The following is a 26,654-nucleotide window of genomic DNA, read 5'->3' as shown; positions in this document are numbered from 1 at the left end:
TGATTGGGAGAGTAAGCTCCTTCAGCAAAAATGGCCTGATAGATGAGAACCAGGGAGGAACTGCAGTCTTTTCAGGGTTGGGGCACTGTTGTGGGAGCTCATTGAGAGGAGAGAGGGCTGCTGTCTGGAATTCATGTTTTTCAAGGATGGGTTAAGTTGTTTTTCAAGAAGTTGTGCCAATTTATTATGTCGTTTTTGTCAGCTTTAGCATAAATTGGCCTGCATTGGGTTTCATTATTTAAAAAAAAACATTTTTAGTAGGTATAACGTGATATTACAAAGTTGTTTGATGTGCGTTTGTGTATATGTATGTGTGTGTGTGTGCATACAAGAATTTATTTATTTTCCAAGGTGAGCATTTTCTGAAGCATTGGTTTTCTGTTTATATTGCACAAGCTTATCTTTTGTCTTTGTGTCTACTGGAACCATTGCGTTTTTCAAATAATTTAGATGACAAATGTATATAGAATTGATACTCATCCTCGGTTTTATTTCATGAAAACATGTTTTTGCAGCCTGTTAAAGAGTTCAGTTTGAATCAACATTCCAGGACTGTCCTGAGAAGATTTTGTGAAGTAGGGAAAATTTTTATTTTGCGTTTCTCGGATGATCACTTACACATTTCCTCCCTCCCCTCTTTACAGGCTCCCATAAAGGAAAGTTATATGAGTCGTATAAAAGAGTTAGTTAATTTGTCTGTCTCCCAGGAGGGTTTACAGTTGAACAGAACTCAAGATGAGAGCAATACTTAACCAGAACAATGATTCTCCTTGAGTTAGATTTCATGCGATGAGAAGGAGAAATTTTGAGGCGGGAAACTTTCCCTTCCACTGGAATCGGGACTCTTTGGGGACAGGGTGTGTATAAATCATCTCTCTGGCTCTCGAGTTCAAGCTTGTGGAAAGAGAAAAGACCCAGCCCTGTCTCGGACAGTTGGACAAAGAGATTAGGCCCATCCCTGACCACTGTAGGAAGAACCGAGAGCTAAATAGGAGGCACATTGACGACAGAAAAGACCATTTTATCCGACTCCCGAGTTTTCCTCAGTTATTCTTTTCTAAGAGATTTAGTATAACAATTTCTTTTTAAAAATGGTTCAATTACATAAATAATTAAACTGAAAAGAAGCAGTAGCTAAATGAAAGTGTAACCTAATTTCTCAGCTCCTAATTGAAAGAACATATCCATTGTTGAAAACTTGAAAATATATAAATGGATGATAAAGAAAACAAATTACCCATAGTCGCCTACCCGGAGAAAACTATTAGCATTCTGCTATCACATACCCCTACCCTCATATACAATAGTATTTTCTACTTTTTCATTTAACTTGTTATTAGCACAGTTCTTCAAAAGACTTAGTTTTAATGACCGCATGATTCCTGTTGTGGTTCCTTAATTTATTTTTTCATTCACTAATTTTACATACTAATTTTACTACCTAATCATTCAAGTGAGGATGTCTATAAGAGCATTATTTGCAAGTCTTGGCTCCCAGGTCAGAATATGTTGTTGGAGTAGATTCAAAGAAATAGAATCACGGGTTAAGGGTATGAACTATTTTCATGGCTCTTCATACATGTTACCAACTTGCCTTCAGTAAGTTTGTTCTGGTTTGTCCACCAACAGCATATGAAAGTGCATGCTTCCCCACTTCCTGGCCAGCCTGAATATTCTCTTGTGTTTTGTAAATTTGATATGTAGCAAAAATTATTCCATTGCTGTTATTGACAATTCTGCTATTAGTAAAATGGGACTGCTTTTCATTGCCTTTTTAGTAAGTCATATTTCCTTGTCTGTGATTTGTCAGTTTGTGTCCTCTGCATATTTTCAAGGAGCTGTAATTGTTCCATATTAAGGAGTGGTTGTGTTAAAGACCAAGTTGCTCTTCTTATTAGATTACATATACTAAGAGACTCCTGTATACAGTACAATTTTGGTTCTATAAATAGTAACCTTGACAGTGCTTATGGAGAATTTCTCTTTTGCTGATGTTAATGGACAAGGATTTATTCTAAACCATAGCTAAGAACAGGAAGTCTTTTTACACTAAAAATAAAGAAATGATATGATGGGTGGTTTTAAGGGGAGTTCAAAGATAGATTTTATTTATTTGTGTATTGTAAATAAATTTTAGTTTTTAGAATGGTTTTAGATTTGCAGAAAAATTATGGTGTATGGAAAGCTCCCATATAACTCATGCCCAGTTTCACCCAATTTTGACATCTTAACATTAGTATGGTGCATTTGTTACAATTAATGAGCCAATATTGACACATTATTATTAACTGAAGTCCATACTTTATGCAGATTTCCCTAGTTTTTACCTAATGTCCTTTTTCTGTTCCAGAAATCTCATCCAGATACCATGTAACGTTTAGTCTTCATATCTGCTTAGACTCCTGTCTCAGTCAGCTTGGGCTGCCATAACAACTTATCATAAACTGTGTGGCTTAAACAACAGGAATTTATTTTCTCACAGTTCTAGAGGCTGGGAGTCCAAGATCAAGGTGCTGGCATGGTCATTTTCTGGTGAGAATGCACTTTCTGGCTGTGGACAGCTACCCTCTCATATCTCTTCACATAGTAGAGAGAGAGAAGACAGGGAGACAAGCTTATTCTCTGATGTCTCTTCTAAAGGCACTAATGCCACCAGGAGGGCCCCACCCTCATAACCTCATCTAAACCTAATTCTCTCCCAAAGACCCCATCTCCAAATACCATCACATTGAGAGTTGGGGCTTCACATATGAATTTGGGTGGGGACAAAATTCAGTCTGTTGTAGCTCCTCTTGGCTGTGGCAGTTGTTTTTAGTTTTACTGAAGAGTTAAAAAATAATCTTTCCTAAATGTCTATGTATGTAAGCATTAACTTCATTTCCTTTGTCCTCATGTGATTCAGAAGCAGTATTTAGCCACTAGCATGATTTCTAAGCAAGTTTTAATTTAGGTACATGAACACATATTGCCTTCTGTAACTGGACAGTCCTGTTGTGGTTCAATATTAAAATGTACACATCATTCACAGAGGTGGATTTGAGAAATTTCCATCCCAACCAGAGTGCACCAGCATGGAGGATGCCTGCTGTCTCTAAATTAGTCAGACGTTTGTTTGGGGCCTATGTTACCCTATTGGCTGGCTCAGAATAACAGGGAAGAGCAGTAGGTAGAAATAAGGAAGCAGCTGTTTTTCCAGTTGAACACAGAGTTGTTTGGAATAAGGTTCACTACCCAGGTTGAAACTAATTGGCCATCCTGCTGTGATGTAATTTTGGGTGTGTGGATAATAGCACCTACCCAATCTGTACTTAACTAACTAGACTTGTTAATGATCAATTCTGGTGATTTGATGACAGGTGCAAGACTTGAGTTTACTGTATGCATGTACAGTAGCTGGAAGCTATTTTAAAAAGATAAAGTTGTTTAAAAGTTGAAGAAAAGTAGTATGTCCTAGGTTAAAAGGTGATACCAATAAATGCATCTTATTAAACTGAAGAGACCTGTGTAATGTGTTTTATAGAAAAAGGGTGTTTTTTGTAATCTGAAAACTTAATTACCAAATGTAGCAATTATTTTGATGTGATTTTTTTTTTACTAATATTTTTTCATTAAAACAATAATGAACCCTGTGCAGCACATTTATTTCCCTTTAGAGTATTTAGAATATGGACTTTGGCCTGCTTGGAATTTTTTTTCAGGAGACACTATTGGATAAATGTTATATAATTAAATATTCACTCTCAACTAATAAGATGATAAATCACATCTCTGGAGATTTCTGATGTATTTGCTTAATTCTTCCCATTTCAATATAAGGAGGAATGTTTTTAAATAGAAAGTTTTTTATATTTGCTAATTTTCCTCTTCCTCTTCTGCAATATTAAGTGATTTTTAGTTAAAAGTCATGGGAGTTAAATAGGCAAGAGGACTGTTTGCCATTTACATTCAGGTTTGGTTCAAATTATGCAGAATGAAGACAGTCGGTGCTCTGAACTGAAATCATTAGTACATCAATTATTCTGTGATAACCAGCTGAGAATAGGCTGCAGCCTGCGTGAATGTTCCTTCCATTTAAAGTTAGCTTCTCATTAGCGTATATGAGAGAGAAAATAATTTGATTCTAATTTATCTCTCTTTAACTGGACATTGTTCCCCTCTGAATTCAAGAGAAGAGCATTTTAATTTTGTAGTCATTTATAACACACAGGTCAAATAAATAACAAGTTTTATTTCTAGCAGTATATGTCTCTTCTATTATTTATATCACCATAGTTCCTTGATTCTCAGACACACTTTATTTTTTTCTACATCTTAGGACAAAATAGGCCACAAACATAATAAAGGTAACATCAAAAATCAGTGGGGAAAATAAGGATTATTTAGCAAATAGTACTTGAAGAATTTTTTGACTACTTGGAAGAAACTAAAGGTAGAGCTTTACCTCACTATAATCCAAAAAAAATTTCGTATAGATTATGCTTAGAAGATTTAAGAAACATCTGAAAAATATCTAAGAATATGTGATGGAAGTTTTTTAGTGCTTGAGTTGGGAGGAAATTTCTAAGCGTAAAAACAATGAACACTATCTCAAATGAAGGCAAAAGCAACACTTCTTTTTTCCAGATCCGAATACATTATAAATCAAAACAAAAGGCAAAAAAGGAATAAATTAGGAAAAAGAGGGTCCGTTCTTTGTGATGAATAATACTAACTGCAAGGAAAATACAGGCAAATTGGAAAAGTCTTATGAATAGACAATTTACAAAAAGAAAATCAGTGGCTAATAAGTGTATAACATGAGAATTCATTGTTAACCAAACAAAGGAAAATTAAAATAATAAGCTGTTTTACTCATTACACTAACATGATTAAAAAATTATCACTGTTGAGATAGGAGTTTACATGAACTTCTAATGGAACTGTACATGGGTACAAACTTTCTTAAAAGTAATTTGATTGTATGGATCAAGAGCTGTAAAAATTTATACCCTTTAATTTAATAATTACCTTTCCAAGAACCTGCCCAAATTATAAATAACCAGAAATACAGAAAACGATTGACATAAGTATATTTGCTGTCATGAAGTGTTGGAAAGTTGGAAACCACTTAAGTGGATGTAGTTGATAATTGCATGATTTAGTAAATCATGATGTAATAGAAAATTATACAGATATTAAAATAGTATTTTCAGAGATTATGTTAATGGAATTGGAAAATCCTTAAGCTAAGGGTAGAAAGTAGAATACAAAGTATTATAAATAATGTGATTTCAATTTTTTTAACAATAGTCACAAAAAGGTCTAGAGAGAAGCACATAAAAATTGTATTCTTGGTTAACGGTAAGGTTATGGAATTATTTCCTTGTTTTTTTCTTTTTGGTGACGAAGATTGGCCTTGAGCTAACTTCTGTTGCCAATCCGCCTCTTTTCGCCTGAGGAAGATTGTCACAGAGCTAACACCTGTGCCAACCTTCCTCTACCTTGCGTGTGGAATGCTGCCACAGTGTGGTCTGATGAACAATGTATAGGTACTCCCAGGATCCGAACCTGTGATACCCAGGCCAACGAAGGAGAGCATGCAAACCCAGCCACTATACCACCAGGCTGGCCCCTATCTTTTTTCTTCTTCATCTTTTTTTTTTTTTTTTTTGCCAAATTCTCTATAGTGAGCATGTGTTATATACATTAGAGAAGTTATTAAAATATAAATGTATAGTTGCATATTTTCGTATCACAAATTGTAACTTGTCTCTTCCAAGTTCTGGGAGGGCAGGGATATCAGCTGTCTGTCCTCAGTGTCTGAAACAATGGGTGGCATGTCATAGTTGCTCAGTAAATGTGTGTTTGTTGAATAAAGCTGGAGTTTGGGGTGGCTGACCCAACCAAATATAAAATGCAAGTGTAAATAGCTGAGTTATTGACCAGATGCCTAGTCAGACCCAAAATCTGAGTAGAGAACCAGAAGGCAAAGTCTGGGGTTCAAAGGAGAAAAGGGAAAACTGAGCACTCAGAAGACTTGAAAAGGTGTCTAAATGATTGGGCTAGAAAGGTGGCAACGCCCCTCAGTGCCATGCAGTGTGTGGCCCCCGAGGGCCCTGCCTGATCCCACATGGAGACCACACATCCCTCCACGAGATAGACAGGGGCTATGGACGAGGCTAAAAATACAGAGATTTTACAGGTCATGTTCTCTGATCACAAGGGAATAATAAAGACTTAAAAAACTAAATATCAGCCAAAGGAAAACACAATCCCAATAATCATAATCACTTGGAAATTTAAATCACTCCCTGATTAAGAGGAAATTAAAAAAGACTTTAGAAATGAACAGTGAGAACACCTCATATCAAAACCTGTGGGCTATGGCAAACTCTTAAGTGCTTTTTGTAATATAGCAAGTTTAAAGAGTGAATAACTTGAGCCGTCAATTTGAAAAGCTAGAAAAGGAACGAATAAGTAAAAGATTGGAGGAAGATGGAATTGATACTGATAAAAGCAAAATTTAATAAACTAAAAAGGAAAAAAGTGATAGAATTGATCACTGAAGAGCCATATCTTTGAAAAGATAAATCAAGTAGCCAAGCCTGTGGCAGGTATAATTAAGAAAATTAGAAGGAAAACTTGAAACAGTAGGTGTGGAAAAGGATGTGAACATAGATATGGAGGAACTTAGATCAACTTCTAGGAGGATGTGAATTTTGTGGGGGCAGGGGGTACCTTTTTCTGTTTTAAGAGATCACCATTTTTGTTTTTATTCAAGCTTTGGACTAATATTATTAAAACCAAATTTTCTTTTTTAAACATTATGGAGATTTCATGATCCAAACAATATTTAATATATAATTTTTAAAAAGTCTTTTGAGTTTCTCTGATGTATTCCAACTGCTGCATCACTATTGCATCAAAAGTTGTAGAGTTTATTTGATGAGTTCTTACCTAGAGAACACTCAATTATAGTGTCAGTTTATCGAGGATTTCTAATCCTGTAAGTTTTTTTTTTTTTTTTTTGGTGAGGAAGATTGGCCCTGAGCTCACATCTGTTGCTAATCTTCCTCTTTTTGCCTAAGGAAGATTGTCTCTAGCCAACATCCATGCCAGTCTTCCTCTATTTTCTGTATGTGAGATACCACCACAGCATGGCTTGATGAGTGATGTGTGTAGGTCTGCACCTGGAGCCAAACCCGTGAACTCCAGGCCACTGAAGTGGAGCATGTGAATTTAACCACTATTCCACCAGGCTGGTCCCTGTAATCCTGTAACTTTTGAGGGAGGATCTCGCAGGGTACCTGACATTGTCCAGGTTTTGATGAACCAGTTAATTTTACTTTGAGGGTAGTGTAAATTCACTGTAGGATATATACCAAGTAATTTGAACTCTGAACAAAGGGTCATATTTCCTCCTATTTTTCTCAAGTGATTTTGAGAAGTGTGATGCACCAGTGGGTAAAAATACTTTAGGACTTGCTAATGAAAGACAGTGTGTACAGAATCTGCTTTTCTAGCACGTATTTTTATAGATGTTGAAAATGCTGTTGTCAAACAGTATTTTAAAAACTGTCAGGTGTGTGTGTGTTTTTCAAATGAGTTTTAAATAATTCAGTACTATGCAGGCGGCAGAAAAATGACTTTATAAACTTGCAATGCTCTTTTGTACTGAATATATAAGTAGAGCCTATGAATTAAAAATGAACACTATCTGATCCATCTTTTTACTGATAACCAATGTAATGTTGATGGAAATTCACTGTTACTAACATATTGTTTGTTTGTTTGCTTGCATTTTCCCATTAGAGAATCACCTTAAAGTCATTTCAGATACTACATGTGTACTTATGGTGAAATAGGTTTCTAATAGGGAGCCTTGTCTGGTTTATCTAACTTGGTGGTGACTCATGGTAGCCGCTTTCTCTTTTCTTTCCTCCTCTGTGCTGCCGAATGAAAAATGAGGATAGAGTAGACATGGAAGATAGGCCGCTTAGAATAAGTATAGAGTCCTCAGAGCTTACCCATCTAGCCAGTGAGTTGGTGAGCAGCATTGCAGAATATTAAAAGTCCCTTCCCTAACTCGAGTGTAACGGGGAATGAAAAAGTAAGAATCATGGATTCTTACGAGCCTCAGCCACATTTCTCATTGACTCATTATTCGTGACTCTCATTTTTCCCCTGATCTTCCTGTCCCCAGTTTCTTTTTTTTTAAGGAGTGACAAAGGAAACCTTGTTTATGTGAAAAAGCTGAATAGAACACACAGTACTGTGCACTGTTCTTCCTCTTGCCAATAAAGAGTTGTGGCTTTTCTGAAGGCAGAAAAATTTTCTTCATCATCCTCATTATTATGACCATTATTTAGTTTTGTTTTCCTCAGTCAGATGTTTTACACTAATAATAGTGGTATTAGTCATGTTCTAGAGTTGTCAGATCTCTAATCTGACAATTGCAGAGTTAGGAATTAAATGATCTTCATGGCAAAAGATTTAAGGTGTATTTACAGGGATTGGGAAATGGCTGAAGCCACAGCCACAGTGATTGGAGAGGGATGTAGTTAGACAGACACAGGAGGGTTGAAAACACCTGTCTGGGAACATTAGGTTTAAAGCTTTTTGCGTGGTTGCAGTAACTTTAAAGATTTGCTCTAAGAGATAGTAGACGTTCATTTAAAATTCATAAATTCCACTCCAGTGTCTTCCTGAGTACACTGCGTGTGATTGCCATCAAGTGTCTTGAGCGTACTGATTATACACTGTTTAACACGCATTGTTTGTAGTGGTATTTCAGATGCTGCGGGACTTGATCTGCTGCGTGTTTAATCTGAAAAGACTCATCAGAGCTGTGATTTCCCATCTGGGTGGAGGTGGACTGCCCAACTCAAAAGAAAGGAGTTCTTCATGTGCTCTATATTATTCTAAGATCCTCCCCAGAGGCCTTCATCTTTAGTTACGGCGTGAGGTCCCATTTTGATCTAGATTTCATAGATTTTTGCATGTTAGTTTTAGTTGAGTTTTCTTAAGATTCAGTGCAGCATCAACAGTAAAAATAAGGTTGAATGGGAAACGGGCAGCAAAAGATGTGAGAAAATAGTAAATGAGATTAAAATCACTTGGGAAATCTTTTAGTAGATTTGAAGAAGGCACATGTGTTTTGAAGAAGTTTGTTGAGGAATGCAAATTAGAAATCAGAGTAGATTTTCATTTTTTGGAAGTGTTTTGTGGGTCCAAAGGTGATCCATTATGTTGCTAGCCTTGTATTAGATGAACAATTATATGGCTCCTAGTCATACTTTCGGAGTCTTGTTCTCGTGTTCCTCATTGCAGATTGTACATCCTACTTATACTTTCCCAGATTCCCGGAGGCTGAGCAAAGGCAGGCAGAAGGTGTATCCATCAGTCAGGGAGTACCGGGGACAGGGTCATTACTAAATTCTCCTTTCAACACACAGTTATTGAGTGCCATCCCTGCTTTCTCCCAGCTCTCTTCTGCTTTATAACTCTGAACCTTGGTTTTACTTCTCTAAGTCTTAGTTCCTTAACTGTAAAATGGGACCCATAATAATGTCTGTCTTATGGGTTTGTTGGGAAAGTCCCAAAATCAGTGTCTGGGTTGTTAGAAGAGCTACCACCACTTCAGTGCCCCTGAGTTGTCTTCTGTGGGTACAAGAGGAATGACTGATGAAGATCATGCCAGTCAGGGCATATCAAAGTCTCTCAGAACTACAAAAGTCCTGCAATCCCCTTGAAATATTTGCTAGCAATGTGCTGAATAAAGTATCTGTGGATTTCAAAGAGATCCTTAGGAGAGATACTAAATGAATACTTAAAAATAGTGTGTCTCAGTTAAAAAGAAGTGAGATGTCTGAATTTTGACTCACATTTTGTTTAACACCTACAATGTGCCAGGCATTGTAAGGAACACTTTTATATATATTTTCTCTTTAAATTCTTGGAATATTATTTTTATCATCTCCCACACATGAAGATTGGAGCTGTATCTAATACAAGGATGTAGGTTCTTGGAATTCAGTGACTTGACCATCTGGGTTAATATTTCTTCAGTGTGGTGACGTTCTTTTTCATTCTTGTTAGCATCCTCAGGTCCTCCATTCCACCTGGAGTCTTAGCCCACGCTGGAACTGAAATAGTGTATAGCAGAATTTTCTTTGAGACTTTAAGATCAGTTGGTTCTACATTGCCTCTGTCATGTTTGCATTCTTTCGTTGAGATTCTTTTGCTTACAATTTAAAGAAACCCAGCTCAAACTAACTTAATCAAAGGAAAGAACCTCTATTGGCTTACATAGTTAAAATTTCCAGTGGTGCATTTCAGAGTTTTGGAGACTTCAGATGTGGTAGGATTCAGAGGTTCAAGGAATGTCATCAGAATTCTGTCTCTATCCCCTGGCTCTATTTTTTTTTTTCTGTGTTAGCTTCTGTATTAGTTATCTATTGTGGTGTAACAAATTGTATCAAACATATTGGTTTAAAATAACACAAATCTCTTATGGTATTTGTGGGTGAGAAGACTGGGCATGGCTTGTCTATGGCTTCATGCTTTCTTGCAAGACTGCAGCAAAGGTGTCAGTGAGCACTGAAGTCTCATCTGAAGGCTTGACTGGGAAAGGATCTGCTTCCAAGCTTACGTGGTTTTTGAAAGAACTCATTTCCTTGTGGTTTATTGGACTAAGCTTCATGGTCAGCCTTCAGCCAAAGGCCATTCTCAGTTCCTTGCCACTTGAATCTTTCCTTAGGGCAGCTCACAATATGGCAGCTTCCTTCATCAAAGCCAGCAAGGAAGTGTCTGCTATCAAGGTGGAAGTCAAAATCTTATGTAACATAATCGTCGAAGTGGCATGCTACATTCTGTTGGTTAGAAGCAAGTTATAGGTCCCACTCATGCTCAGGAAGAAGGATTATGGGTGTGAATACCAGGAATCAGGGATCATCATGGCTCATCATAGAATCTGTCTACCACAACTTTCTCAGGAAACGTTTCTCCACATGGTGACAGAGTTAACCAACAGCTTCTGTTTTGCATCATCCTAAGGGTTACAGTTCTAGAGAAAATAGAGCCACTAATCCTCTTTGCATTCATATATGTGCCTGTACCTTACCAGTCAGGATTCTTGGTTGAAAACAGTAGAAGTCAACTCTGGCACACTTAACCACAAAAGGACTTATTGGAAGGATATCAGGTAACTTCTTGAATTGTAGGGAATACTGAAGTACTGGGCTGGCAAAACCTGTGAGAACTAGATGGACACTTGTTGCCACTGGCCACTCTTCATTGGATTCTCATCAGAGAGTCCCAAGATTAGATACCAGGTGGATCTCATTGGCCAAGTATAGGTGCCATGCCTGTGCTCTAGTTGTCAGGAAGGGAGATGAGTGAATATCTGCCCTCCTTTGGCCTCCATTGGAGGTGGGACTGTGTTTCTTTGACTCTGACATTATTCTGAGATGAGCCTATGTGGGTTACTTTTGCCTACAGGTGTTCAGCCTATCAAGTTGCATTGCATAGACAGGTTCCATTCCAGTGGGCAGTTTTCAGAACTGTGTAATGGTGGTTCTGTGCTCTTGTTGAACATTAACCATGTCCTGCAGGCATACTGATAAAGCTTCTACAGAAGCAGTATGCAGAATGTGATGTCAACGGCACACCCACATCTCTGAGTCATATAGTAGATGGGGCATTCATAGTCAGGATTTTTATTCAGACCAGATTTAACCACAAGTAGAATTTGCTTTCTCTGAAATTGTAGGCCAGCTTTATGATCCAGTTTTGTTTCCCTGTCTTTGTGTTGGATCTAGGGATTCAGGGATTTCCTTAACTTTTTCCCGTCATCTTTGGCCATGTGTATATGACTTTTTTGGATGTGTGGATCTGCTAGCTGAATTATCAGGTTTTTATAAGTCCAAAGAACTTGTCAGTCTTTTGAAGTAAGTTCATATGTTTCCTTACATGAATTTTCAAAGCTATAGTTCTCTCTTGCAGCATTACAGTAGAATATATTAAGACCAACTTACCAAGAAGGGAAACACATGTCCCTTCCATAGGGTAATTTGTAGGGTGAAGAGTCTTACCTACACTCAGAATGTTTTTCTTATTGGCCTAATAAGACAGCTGAAATCTCACCATTAGAATTTGAACTTTGGCTTAAGATCAACAGTCCTCAACCTCAACACATTAAAATCACCTGGAGAATTAAAAACAATGAAACCAAAAAATAACCCAACAAATGAGAACAATGTCAGGGTCCCACTCTTGAGCAATTTTTCTGAATTTCTGAGAGTAGAGTCCAAGGAGCTGTGACTTCTAAAACCTCTTTAAGAGATTCAGCCAGGGTTGAGAACCAGTGGCTCAAGACTACCAGCTGGCAAGGGCAGCCTATTCATTCATGTTATGGTGTGTACAAGGAAGTGTAGAAGTCATTTCCACAGCTCACAGTTGAGACCATTTCCTGCCATCCTTTCTTCCTTGTGTATCCCTCTGATGAACTCCCATTAGTGGAGGTCCCTAAGCCAATCTCTTCCTGCAACCTTAGAGAGCCCAGCTACCATAGGGCCATGGGATTTCCAGTTATGACACTGCTTCTGAAAATACCTCCAAAAGGCTGAGTTCACAGGAACATCTATTTGCTTCATAACAGTAGCACATGTTAAAATCAGGCTATAAACAATCCAACTTCTCTTTCATTTTATATTTACTTTCTGGAGGTGATGTGCAAATAATTGTTCATGTGGTATCCAGAAATATTTTCGTCTATAGTAATAGCAGATGGCAGAGCATTTTTCACGTGCCAAGTTGCATTTATTCTTCCACAGTGCTATGTGGAAGTGATCATGGCCTCTTTCAAATACTCTAACTTCCCATGTGCATTTCAGTTGTGGTGGGAAGTTTTCTTGCATATCAGTTCAATATGCTATAGATTTACTTGGAATCTGTGGAATTTGTGCATAGTGTGGTCACATGAGAAGTACATTGGAAAGAAATATTTTTGAGGCCTAATGATTAAAGGTCATCAATTCAACAAACATTGAATAGGCATTTGCTGTGCGCTAAGCCAGTGGTTTTCCATTGGGATTGGTGGCTTGGTCCCCAGGAAGGATTTTGGAAATTCACAGAGTTGTTTTTAGTTATAATGATTAGTGAGGATGCTACTGGCATTTGGTGTGCAGAGGGACCAGAGGCACTAGCTGCCATGCACCACGCAGGACAGTCCCCTACGACAAGAATGGTCTTGTGCACACAACCCCACATCTGTTGAAAGGGCATTTATGCAGGTGCAAAAGTTGTTTATGATTATCTGAGCCTAAAACCTAACTGTACTTTTCATATAAAAACAAGATTTTTTTTTTTTGGCGTGGATTTAATATACACTGACTTTTCCAGGAAAACTGTAAATTGAATTGTAAACGTAACTTAAGGGAAAATTGTATTTTCCTTCAAGTCAACTTTATTTATTCTCACATAAAACTGTGTCACCGATGGAGCCTGCCTGTGGTGTTTGAGTCACAAAAAGCCCATCTGTATCTGCCTGCGTTGTTGTTCCTGCATTCATGTGGATTCCGTACATAAGTGCACGTATGTCTTCTGGCAGTGTTGTGCCTGAGCATTTATTCATTCATATTATTTTATTATGTTACTCTCTTTATTTTTTCTTGTTTTTACAGCTAGGACGTTATGTTGAGTTGTGATTATGTGTACATGTGCCTGTGTTTTTAAAAGTATGTGTGTAGGTGTGTTATTTGTAAATTCCATTTCAAGTAAATAGAGGGAGCATTATAAAATATTTGGGTTAGAAGGGGGCTATTGGGTGTGAAAGAGTTGAGAGCCACTAGACTAAGCAGCACGCTGGTGGCAGACAAATCAGCGGACAAGGAAACTTCTGAATGCTAGCGGAACTTGGAGGATACTGAGGGGCCAAGGAGCAGCCTCTACCCTGTCCTAAGGGGAGGCACTGGCCGAGTGTGATCAGGAAGCCTGTTTTGCTAGGGCTCAGCTGGGTGAAGTGGAGGGCAAAGAGAATAGTGCATTCTAAGTCAGGAACAGTGGAAGCATGGCTTTTGTAAATGGCTCAAGGTTGGGATGGGGTAGGTCTGGGGGCTGGCAGTAGAGAGAGAAGGCTAAGAGGCAGGCAGATGAATGAAGGATTTAACAAGCCTTGCTTGTATTTCATTCTGGAAACACTGGGGAGCAACCAAGGGGCTTATGGCTTCGAATCAGGCTTGCAAGGTTGACTAAACCAGGGAGAGGCCTGAGCTATGGCCATGGCACTGGGAAGGCCCAGTGAAGGTTCACATTGATTTGGAAGGTGTCAGACCTGAGATGCAGTCCTGGGGGCTCTAACTCTAGTCCCTGTGCTCTTAACCACTTTCCTAGATCATCCTAGGGGCTGGGGTGGACATAGGGTGGTGCAGAGCAGACGGAGAGACTTTTGGCCAGTGGAATCTACTCAACACTGAATATGGAAGCTATAGGAAAGGGAACTTGAGGATGTGTCTGGTTACGTGAAGTGTCTGATGAGGAAAAGAACACAGGCCTCCCTTAGAGAATTGCACTGACTCTCTAGCATCTGTGCCCCAGTTAAGTGTGTGTGGGGAGACTGTTGTTCATTTATTGTGTGCGTAATTTCACTTACCTGTTGCTTTCATTTAATTTGGCACAACCTTTCATTTTGTTTTGAAAGAGATTTGAATAACAACACAGATTCTAAAGAAACTTAGCAAGACTACAAAGCTAGTGATTATGATTTTCATCTGGAGTGCTATTAAAACCACTCTCATGTGCCAAATGGGAGAAGCATTCTTAACAATTTACCCCAACAATAACAAAAATATTTGGATTTATCCATCACATTGATGAGAGAAATACTGTTCTTTAAAGGAGAGACTTGCTCAGTTTCTGTTCCCTTTTTATTTTTTGAAAAGTAATGAAATTACTAAAACACTATATTATAAGAAGTTTGGAAAATAGAAAGGGGAATATTACCCCCCATATTATCTGCTACTGGCTTTTTTATGTATTTCCTTTAAATCTTATTTTTAGATATGTGCATGTATATTTGTGTGTGTATAATATGTTATATATATAAAGATATTATAGTCTTATTGTGTAGGAATATTCTAGGAGTCAAATAAAATGAAATATGGGAGCAATATTTTGAATCCTTCTTCCTCTCAATTTCCACCGTGGTGTCTAGCTACCTCCTGAGTACTGTACTAGATCTCTCTGTTTAATTGTCCTTCAGGCATCTCAAAGTACGCACATCAAAACTGAGCTCTTGAGTTCTCCCTCACACTGTTTTCCCCATCTTCCACATCTCAGTAAATGGTTCCATTGTCCATCTCGTTGCACAAGCCAGAAGCCTAGATTTCTCCCTTTCCCTCACTTCCACACTGAATCCATCAGCAATACGTTTATCTCTACCACCAAAATAGACCTCAGACCATCTACATCTCTCCACCCGGACTGCCAGCATCCTCTTTCAAGCTGCCATCATTTTTCACCTGGACAACCTTAGCCTCCTTACTGGTCTTCTGCTTACACTGGGCATTCTTGCCTCTCTAGAGTCTGTTCTCCCAGCAGACAGGATAGATCACTCTTAAATATTCTCCTGTTTAAAATTTTCCAGTGGCTTCCCAATGTACTTAGAAAACAACCCGATTCCTTCCCATGGCACCTGAGGCCTCTAGGATCTGACTTTTCCCTGTCTTTCTGAATTCGTCTCATGCCAAACCCCATGTCCTTACCCCTTGCTTGCTATGTTCCAGCCACCTAATAAACATCTTGATATTTTTGAAACACCGAGTTCTTCCCTGCCTCACAGCTCATACATGTGTGCTCTTCCCTCCCATCCTCACCTCTGGGCATGCTGGCTCCAAATCCGGTGCGTGTCACTTTAATGCCACTTAAGAAGCCATCCTAAACCACTCTAGGGAGAAAGTAGCTTTGCTTTCTTACACTTACCACCATTTGCAACTAGTGTATGTGTGTGTTTCCCCCACTGGATGGTAAGCTCCGTGAGGCAGTGACTTTGTTTGTCTTGTTTACGTAGTAGTCAGTCAGTAAATATTTGATGAATAAATGAATGAATGTTACCTCCTTGAACCAGCTCGTGGAATTACCTTGCTGCCAGGCTGAGGGACATGGAATTGAAAGCCAAGGAATTACTAGTCATCATCTATGATCTTCGAAGCTCTTTTGTAGAAGAGGCTTCTCCTTTCTTTGCAGTACCCTGTTTTTGCCCAGATAATGTTTGGCTGGGACTCAAGTAAATGGTCAGCTCCCAGCCTTCTGTCTGAGGTTGGTGCATTGTTTAATAAACTGACCTAGACAGTAAGGGTTGCATTGCCAATAGAGCTACTTTTAGGGGGATATAATGTTGGAAGGTGGCTAGTTTTCACTTCTGCTGCCAAAGGTGACAGGAGAGGGGCACCAGAGAGGAATGGTAAAGAGAGAGAACACAGTGACCAAATTTCCCTCCCAAATTGCCATTGCCAAGGACACATGCGGGTATAGTGGTTGAAAAAAGCATCAAGGACAGAAACCAGACAACTTAAGAACAGTTTATTTTGGGAAGAAGCAGTCCAATCAAGATCTTTCCTAGTGGCATTAAGGTTCAAAAACATGAAAAATTCTCGCCATATCTTGTTGCTGTAATGCCAGTTTGGGACCATTTATTAAGATCCCCAAACCCCAGAACTTCTGATCAGCTCAATGCCTACCTGGTGTTAACTGCTTTTACGGGAGGAAATTATGGAACATACAATACAATAGGCCACTTCTAGCTGACTGCCTCTTACCTCACCTTGTTCTCTTTCCTTGTCTGACACTGTCTCCATCAAGTTACATCCTTAATGAGGTCATTTGCTCTGCATACACCGTGAGATTATATCTTAGAGTAATACATTTTCTACTTTCTGAGCTATGCCTGAGAGGGCAGCCTCTTCAACTGTGGAGAGAATTTGCCATTTAAGAGAGGAGGACCTTTATAGCTTGTCACAGCTTTCAATCATAGCTTCAGTTTTTGATTCTTTAACAGTGGCACTTGGGAGCAAGAACATTATGCAGAACCACTTAGCTCGGCCTTACAAATAGCCTCTTAAAGGAACGAGGATCAGTTTATGCTGGCATGGTAGGAAAGGACACTGAGTGTTGGTGTTAATATCTGCGTATAGTTTGCATAACTGATATCTACAATAATATCTTTTATTTTCCAGCTTTATTGAGATATAATAGAAGATAACCCACAATAATATCTTAATCTTAGTTTTGCTCCAAAATTACCTTTCCACCACCACTATCCCTTATATGTAATTTGTAGCAACACTGATTTGATTTTAACTTTCTTTTTTTGCATTTTTAATTTTTTTTTTTAGTTTTTTTCTATAAACAAGTAATGAGCCCCCATTGTGTGTCAGGAAATATGCAAGTGCTGCATATCTGGAGCTCCACAGGACAAAAAAATAATGGCCGAAGATTTTTCAAAATTGTCGAAAGACATAAGACCACAGATTGAAAAAGCCCAGCAAATCTCAACGAGGATGAAGAAAACAAATCTACAAGAGCCAGCCCAGTGATGAGGGGTTAAGTTCCCTTGTTCTGCTTTGGCGGCTGGGGGTTCCCGGTTGCAGACCTACACACTGCTTGTCAAGCCATGCTGTGGCAGGCATCCCACATATAAAGTAGAGGAAGATGGGCATGGATGTTAGCTCAGGGCCAGTCTTCCTCAGCAAAAAAGAGGAGGATTGGTGGCAGATGTTAGCTCAGGGCTACTCTTCCTCAAAAGCAAAAAAAGCAAACCTACAACTGGAATGATTGTGGTATAATGGCAGTATATTCCAAAAGAAAGAGAAAATCTTAAAAGCTGAGAGAAAAGGCAGATTACCTACAGAAGAATGACTGTCCAATTGACAGCATATTTCTCAGCAGCAATGGTAGATCCTACACCTATCATCGAAGTAGGATGCTGAAATAAAGACCTTTTTGGAAATACAAAGACTAGCAGAATTTTTTACCTTCAGACTTTAACTGAAAGAATGACTAGAAGTTGGACTGTAGCAAGAAGGAAGTTGAACCCAGAAATAGGTCACACCATTACAGAGCAATGGCAAACCCAGAAACTGGACATGTTACTTAACTGCAGTAGTGTAAATAAACGGCTGCCTCTGTGTTAGGATTTGAGTGCAAACAAAATGTTTTGCCACTTGAGTATTTAACTGCTTAGACTTGGTGTTGATGTCTGAAATTCTTCGGTTTGTGATGGATTATTTTCACTTCAGGCACAGGTTTTTAAGGAGAAGTCCATGGATGGAATTCAAGCCACCCATGAACTTCTGAAAATCATAGGTGACACATTTTGTGTATGTGTAGTTTTTCCGCAGACACGATTCATGGCTTTCGTCAGACATTTAAATGGATTTAGAACCTGAACAAGTTTAAGAACTACCGGATTAGGGTATTGTCCCCTATTAAAATAAAATTACATCGATACTTCACTCGCTCTGAAGTTGAGATACGGTGACCTGAATTTGAATGTTAGATCTGTTGCTTACTTGAGGGAACTATTGAGACCCTGGACAAATTATTTTTCTTCTTGCCTGTGCAGTGCACAACCTGTGTGGCTACGCAAAGCAGCGATCTATCTGGCCCCTGCGACTGTATCTCACCATCAAAGTCAGTATTTGATTATAGCTGTTAGAATTTTCTAAAGAGAGTCGCTATTGAGCTATCAGAAGAAATAAAGCTTCTAAGTGACCAATTTTAGGGTATAATAATAGGTTTAGTGCTGTTGTTTTGTTAATCGAGCATATGTTTTGCATAATACATTGTCCAAGTGTGCTTGTGTGTGGGGGGCTGTGTTCAATTGTTCTCTCTCCCAGTGAAATTTGGTACTAAAACAACTATTAACTGGTGACCCTGTGTAACTTGTGTTTTTATAATACAGTTGTAATGTATGTTAGATATGTGCATTTTATATGTAATTTTAATTCCACTTGTTCACTCTTTCAGTAGGTGTTTGTTGAGTGCTAGTGTCAGGCCATTTACAGCACTAGATGTGGTCATCGATTTAGAGTTGAATATGGCTGTCCTGTGTCCGAGGAATTACTTTGAATTAGGAAAATGGTGGAGGGTCGTAACCAAATCCTTAGTCCTAGCCTAAGACCTAGTCAGGTCAAGAGGAAGCTGTTCCTGGAAGCAGATATTTGGGGTGTCAGCCTCCATGTGTAACTAAGAACAGAGTAGAGCGTGCATCTTTGAAGGAGGGCTGCTGTGAAGCCATGGGCTTCCTCACATACCACCAAGGTCAAAATGTCTGCTTGGCCTGTGTAATTATGATCATAATCACACAGTCTGTTTTGAAAGCTGCTACATTGGAAGGTGAGTCCCAGCCACCGGTTAGAGCACTCAGATGAATCTTCTTCTCCCAAAGCCCAGACCTCCTTGTGGCTCCCGAGCACCCCCTAATCCCTAATTAGAATCCCTAATCCCAGTCCTGCTGGGGAGAAGACAGTCCCCAGTTCCATTTCCATTCGCTCTCTGTGGGTCCATTTCCTCTCTCAGGACAGAGTATCTCTTAGAGGGCGAAGGGAGGTGGTTTTTCAAATGGTTACGAACAGCATGGACACAGTTAATATACCTCTTAAAATGAGGGTATGTTTCCCTTTTCATTGGTAGAATCCTACCCTTTCTTGTGTAACATTGAGAGATTCTCAGTTTTAACTGAATAAGATCATAATCTCTTCTTATTTTTATTCAAAAGAAGGAACACCTTTGTAGAGCTTAAATGAAATGAAAAGGACAGCTAGAATTTTGAGATGGGACTTTTGTGGAAAATGCTGAATGTCGGAGGATAATGCAATACGGTCTCTGGTCTGCCACCCTCCCTTCTCTAGTTATTTGCAATTACATTAGGACAATTAGATTATAACTGAGACTTCTGCAAACCCGTTTAGAAAGATAAGGAATTCATTTAACTGTATTGTACTCTAAATTGTGAGATTCAAGATTGATTAAAAGGTTGGGGTTTTAAATTGAAATTTTCTCCCATGTTATTTTATATCTATATGATTCACCATAAAGATTGGTTTTAAAAGTTTCAAAGCTATTGATGTTATTTTATCCTTTTCAGTTAAATTGAGGTTACTATTTTTAAAAAATTGATTCTGGCCTCTTTTTGTATCCCTCAAACTACCACTTTCTCAGCCATTCCTAGAACTAGTTGGAGAGTTTTCCTTGGCCTAAAAATAGAATAAAATAAGCAAAATTAAATATTTTTTTAAGGAAAAGCTAGAGAAAAGCATAGTACATGCTGTTTTTCCCTGTAAATGGGAAACCAAGTGTCTGATCCTGTATTTTATCGGTTTACACATACCGTGAGGTAGATATACTTGATGAAAATAATCACTGTCCTGAAGGAATGATTGTGTGTGTGTGTGTGTGTGTGTGTGTGTGTGTGAGATCTTCAGTGTGTGTGGACGTATGCAGGGGCTTGTTTGGGCAGGAGTGTGACTGAATTGGCTAATGGGAACAGGCAACAGTACCACACTGTCTACAGTAGGCTTCTTCTCGTCTTTTTCTCTGAAGTGTTCCATTGCGTCTTCTTTTCCTGAGAGCCAACAAGTCTTTCACCAGCTCTGAGACAGTGAACATTACTTGGAGCTGTCTTGCCTGAGGTATTCTAGGCCTTTCACTTGTCGGTGGCTGCTGTGGGAGGTGAGTGTATTGGTTTTGACTCTGGCTCTCGAGTGGGTGACTAAATGTCAGCTCCTCAGCTTCCTCCCCGCCAGGGCTCAGCACACCCTCTAAGTTGAATGTGTAGCGATTTTAACTTGCCTCCTGGTGCTCTTGATGAAACTATCCTGGGCCGCTCGAGTCATTCATTCAACACGTATTTGAGTGTCCGTCTTAGGCTATGCACAGCTCTAGGTCTGTGTAATATACATGTGAAAACCACAAAAGTCACTGTGCTCTTGGAGTTTACACCCAGCTTCTGGTTAACTTTCAGTTGACTCCCTTCTGGAGTGAGGGGTCGCTTCCCTAAGCCATGAAGTGTATTCATATACTTGGCCTTTTTGGTTTTTTTGGATTTTTATGGAGGAAGATTCGCCCTGAGCTAACGTCTGCTGCCAATGATCCTCTTTTTTTTTTTTTTTTTTTTTGGCTTGAGGAAGATTTGCCCTGAGCTAACGTCTGTGCCAGTCTTCTTCTACTTTTTATATGTGGGACACCACCACAGCATGGCTGGTGAATGGAGTAGGTCCATGCCTGGGATCTGAACCTGCAAACCCAGGCTGCCAAAGCAGAGCACGCAAAACTTCAACCATTCGGCCATGGGGCCAGGCCCCTGTTTGGTTTTTTTTTTAGCTTCTAATTGTCCATAGCAGATGAATAAGACACCATTGCTGCCCTCAGGGAGTTTGTGAGAGAGAGAGAGAGACAGGCAAACTTGTAAACCTTTGCTGCCCAGCAGGCTGGATACATGATATAATAAAGGCAGAAGCAACAGCCCTGAGGAAAGGCAGTGGAAGTAAAGAGTGACTCTTCAACTGGGGCATGGTTTTTATGATAGAGCTGCTGTTGAGCTTAGCCTTGTGGTCATCTGTGAGTCCTGAGGGGCCTGGAAGTGGGGTGTAGGGATGGGTTTAACAGGCGATGAGGATTGAGGGAAGGGATGGGCAAGGCCAAGTGTTGGAAGACTTTGACTGCACACTAGAGGTTCTGGAAACAGAGGAGTCAGTGGGTTTCACAGGATGACAGTGACATGACTGACCCTCTGTTTTAGGAGCATAACTGATGGCAGTGTGTGGGATGCATTGAAAGCAAGAGCTGGGAGACCCGCTGGGTGGTTATCTTACATTTATTCTTTTACTCATTCAACATTTACTTAGCTGGGGCTTGCCTTGTGTTTATATTTATAAGTGATTGCCAATCTTAGATGCCATTTTAAGCAGAGTGGAACCAATTTAATGTTCTAAGTCATCTTTCAAGCTTGAGGTTTACATTTTTGTTTCTTTTTTGCTGAGCGACTGAAAGATACATATGAAGATGACTTTAGCGGGACATCTCAGTCTTTATGCTGAGTTTCTCTTGCTCTCTGCTTCACTTGTCAGTGGTGTATAAAAATGCAGCAATCTGCTCTGCTTTGAGCACAGATCTGTCCCTCACAATGGCTGGTTAACTCAAGATTTAATTCAGAGAAAACTGATTTCCTTTATATTTTGCGATAAGAGCTACAGAGAAAAACTGGAAGAAATATAATGGGTTGTCTTGACAAAATGCTTCTGCTGCTCTCTAGGAGCCAGTCCACCTCTCTTGGTCCAGAAGAGATATTGCATTTTAAACATGTGGTGGTGGTTATTCATTGTACTTTTTTTTTAAGGTAGGAAATGTTCTTTGGACTGAGTTAAATGCTGCTCAGCATAAAAGACGTGATGTGGAACAAAGCGTGCAGACTGTGACTAATTGACGTGCCCTGGGCTAACGAGAAGACAGAATGTATCTAATCAGCAGCAGAACAAACACTCACAGAGGGTCTCCTTCTCTCCTAGGACTTCCTTCGCCGGGCATCTGGCCGGGATTCTTGTTGGACTAATGTACACGCACGGGCCTCTGAAGAAAATCATGGAAACGTGTGCAGGTACAGAACAAAACGCCTTTGGCGTGACAACGAGTTGGAAGTTCATCTTAATTTTAATGGGAACAGAAGCAACCCCCAGTTTCCCTGTGGTGCAGCTTAGGAATTCCCTAACAGGCTCTTTTTAAACCAAGAGGTAAAACAGCTGGTCCAGTTCTTCATACTGCTCCAAAGAAGAGGCTGAAAACCCAAATTTTAAACCTGAGGCTTTTTTAGGGGACAAATAGTAGTATATATTTACACCACCCTTAGCATTAATGCTACTCACAGAAAAACACAATTTCCTTGAAAATGCAGAGAACTAAAGTGGGTTTAAGATGATGCATTCTTCTATAATATTTCATGAATTAATTAATATATATGCAAGGCAGAGTTAAAAAAGAAAAACAAATCTGTACTGAAGTGCAAGGCCAGTATTTTAAAGAATTCGGAATGACCACTTGGCGGGCAAGACGTATTCATGCATAGCCAAACCGAGTCTGTTACGGCGTGCAGCTTGGCTCCTGCTTTAATAATTTTTTCTTTCTTTTTTTGCTTTCTTCCCCTTCAAATTGATGCTCAATGAAAATACTTTATTTTATTTAGTAATATATGAATTTTTTAGACCTCTTAATTTAAAATGCTATACTGGTGTTGACTTATAAGGAGACTATATTGCAAACACTTGTTTTATAGACCATATGAGTTCCCATATTTCATCTTTTATTCATGGAAAATCTTCTGAGACTATTTTGCCTTTTCTTGAACCATAAATAATTTGTTTTTGCAGTTTGTGCCACTGACTGCTATTCGTGAGCACCATATAATATTCATGATATCAGGAAGCTTTCCAGGCGCTGCACTGTCACCTTTATGAGCAGGTTGCGTTCACTTTCAGATGATTTTTACAGACCGTGTTGAATCTAAGCAGATTCCCATTTTCTTACATTTGCTTAATACTGTGTTTCCAGCGTGTGTGTGTGGAGGAGGCAGCAGGAGCTTCATTTATTGAAAATGTCCAGTTTTATTATATTTTTGATATAACTTAATTATGGAAATCTAGTAATGAGTTCTGTTGCCCAAATGCGCTCAGTACTGATAAAGGAAAAGAAATGCTTCTCGGGAGTTTAATGTTTTGTTTCATTTTTCCATGTGTGTCTGAAGATTAAGTGGTGAGTAAAGCTTTCTGCAGCCATCTTGCAAAATTTAGGCAAGTATTTTGTTTTTGAGGAGGATTTTCCCTACAATTAGAACATTTAAACTCTTTAGTTTTCCTTCTTAAAATCTTGCCTATTTTTATGGAGACTTATTTTTACATCCTTCTATCTTCAGAGTAATACAGTAGAAAATTACATACTAAAAGTTGAAACAAACATTCAGTGCTATTTACAAATAGCCTGAAATCTCTCTGCCTTTTTTCCCATGAAGCCAGAGAGGGATCTAGAATAATCTGAGAATTGCAGTGACACAGGAACCCTGTGGAAAATAACCAGGCACGTGAAAGCTACTGTCTGGTAACTCCTGGAAGAGGAGGATCACACTGAAGGTGTGCCCTGTCACTGTTCCCTCTCTCCCTTCCTTCAGCAGTGCTGAATTGACTGCCCTACTGCCTTTTTAGGGACAAGAAAGGGGAAGGTCCCTTAGGAAGGGTAAGGAGTGTGGCTCTCCTAACACCCTTGTTGGAAGCATGTTCTATAGCCAGAGCATCTCTACTTGTACAGAGACATCAAAGCCCGAGCTTGGTACCTTAGGAGGCAAAGTATCTTATGTCAAGCAAGAGAGCTTTAAAGAGCTTCAGAGAAGGGCCAGCCCTTTCGTGCAGCGGTTAAGTGCGCACATTCCGCTTTGGTGGCCCAGGGTTCACTGGTTCGGATCCTGGGTGCAGACATGGCACTGCTTGGCAAGCCATGCTGTGGTAGGCATCCCACATATAATAAAGTTGAGGAGGTGGGCACGGATCTTAGCTCAGGGCCAGCCTTCCTCAGCAAAAAGAGGAGGATTGGCAGCAGTTAGCTCAGGGCTAATCTCCCCCCTCCCCCCCCCCCAAAAAAGCTTCAGAGAGTATAAATTAGGATTTAAGTGTCCCACACACATTCTGTTCCCTATAGAGCTAGACTCAAACAAGAGGAAAATCATTTATTTGTTTTTTTTGCTGAGGAATATTTGCCCTAAGCTAACATCTGTTGTCAATCTTCCTCCTTTTTTTTTCTTTTTTATGTGAACCACCACAACAGCATGGCCACTGACAGACAAGTGGTGTGGTTCTGTGCCCAGGAACTGAACCTGGGCCACCAAAGCAGAGTATGCTGAACTTTAACCACTAGGCCATCAGGGCTGGCCCAATGGAATTTATTTTAACAATTGTTTAGAAATCATTTGAAATGACCTTGAGCTTTGTTATAAAGAATCTCCTAATTATTGGAATGATTAGAAGTTAAAGCCTTATGGTTATTCTGTCCCATTGGTCCGTGTGTCTGTTTTTATGCCAGTACCATACTGTTTTGATTACTATAGCTTTGTAATATAGTTTGAAATCAGGAAGTGTTAGGAGGGCTGTTGTCAAAAAGATGAGAGATAACAAGTGTTGGTGAGGATGTGGATAAAAGGGAACCCTGGTACCCTGTTGTTGGGAATGTAAATTGGTATAGTCATTATGGAAAACAGTATGGAGGTTCCTCAAGAAATTAAAAGTAGAACTACCATGTAATCCAACAGTTCCACCTCTCAGTATATATCCAAAGGAAGTGAAGTCAGTTTCTCAAAGAGATTTCTGCACTCCCATGTTCATTACAGCGTTATTCACATTAGCCAAGATATGGAAACAACCCAAGTGTCTCTCAGCAGATGAATGGATAAAGAAAATGTGGTGTACACAAGTACAATGGACTATTATTCAGCCATAGAAAGAAGGAAATCCTGCCATTTGTGACAAAAATGGATGAACCTGGAGGACATTATGCTAAATGAAATAAGCCAGACAGAGAAAGACAAATACTGTATGATCTCACTTATATGTGGAATCTAAAAATGTTTAACTCATGAAACCAGAGACTAGAATAGTGGTTGCCAGGGGCTGTGGGGAGAGGGAAATGGGGAGATATTGGTCAAAGGATACAAACTTCCAGTTATAAGATGAATAAATTCTGGTGATCTATTGTACAGCATCATGACTATAGTTAATAATACTGTATTGTATACTTGAAATTTACTGAGAGTAGATCTTGAGTTCTCACACACACGAAAGTAGTACCTATGCGAGATGATGGGTGTGTTAATGGACTTGATTGTGGTAATCATTTCATAATGCATACATATATGAAATCATCACATTGTACAGCTTTTAAAAAATGACACTGTGTAAGCTAAATATATACAATTTTTTTTTTTTGTCAAGCATACCTCAATAAAGCTGGCTGGGGGAGCCTGATGGCAACAATTAAAATGTTTGTTTCCTTCCTCTTTAGGCATGTTTTCCTCCAATATTGCTTATCCAGAACAGCGATACTACTTTAATAGTTCAGGTAAGCACTTTATTTCATTTAATAAATTTTAACTTATTTTTAAAAATTATAGCGTTTGCTGCTATAGAGCCACTTTAAAGTAGTACTGATCTATGCTCTTGTAGAGCAGTTCACATGTCATGTAATTGTGCCTCTAACATCCTTGCAACCTAGTTGGAGGAGTAGCCCTGGGAACATGTTTGGGTGCGTTGGTAGGGAAGGCCAGGGAAGGAGGTAACTCGGGCATGAAATTATTGTGTGATTGGCGTGAGGTCTCTCAGACAGGATGGATTCATACTAGACCCAGACTCCTCTATGCTCAGCCTAAGAGACTGTCCTCCTGGCTAAGTGTGAGAAGTTAGTTTCAGGTAAGCAAGTCCCCCTAGTCCACCCCATCTACATATTCAGGAAGAATCATGCTTACCCTAAGAGGCTAGATAGGCATTCCTCTAGGAAGTTAATAAGTTAATACCTTGGGACTTTCTAGATGTCTATGTAAGTAGGTAGAAAGGACTTCCTGCTAAAGCATGTGCCCTGTTTTAGGCTAA

The 26,654-nt window shown here is 39.3% G+C and overlaps 1 protein-coding gene across 5 annotated transcripts in view; it reads left to right on the top strand.

The window, feature by feature from the left end:
- The window catches only part of RHBDD1 (rhomboid domain containing 1), a 146,452-nt gene that overhangs the window by 62,067 nt on the left and 57,731 nt on the right, over positions 1-26,654 (top strand). For all 5 annotated transcript variants that reach the window (XR_006885907.1, XM_046644951.1, XM_046644952.1 and 2 more), the window contains 2 exons: positions 22,542-22,630; positions 26,071-26,127. Coding sequence is in view for 4 of the 5 variants with exons in the window: in XM_046644951.1 (XP_046500907.1) it covers positions 22,542-22,630; positions 26,071-26,127 (146 nt within the window). In the remaining variant the exon portion in view is untranslated. The remainder of the gene's footprint in view (positions 1-22,541; positions 22,631-26,070; positions 26,128-26,654) is intronic.

Source organism: Equus quagga, chromosome 17 (genome assembly GCF_021613505.1).
Source record: "Equus quagga isolate Etosha38 chromosome 17, UCLA_HA_Equagga_1.0, whole genome shotgun sequence".
In the NCBI taxonomy this organism is placed as follows: domain Eukaryota; kingdom Metazoa; phylum Chordata; class Mammalia; order Perissodactyla; family Equidae; genus Equus; species Equus quagga.
The sequence above is the reverse complement of the archived record's forward strand: the minus strand, read 5'-3'. Positions and strand labels throughout refer to the sequence as shown.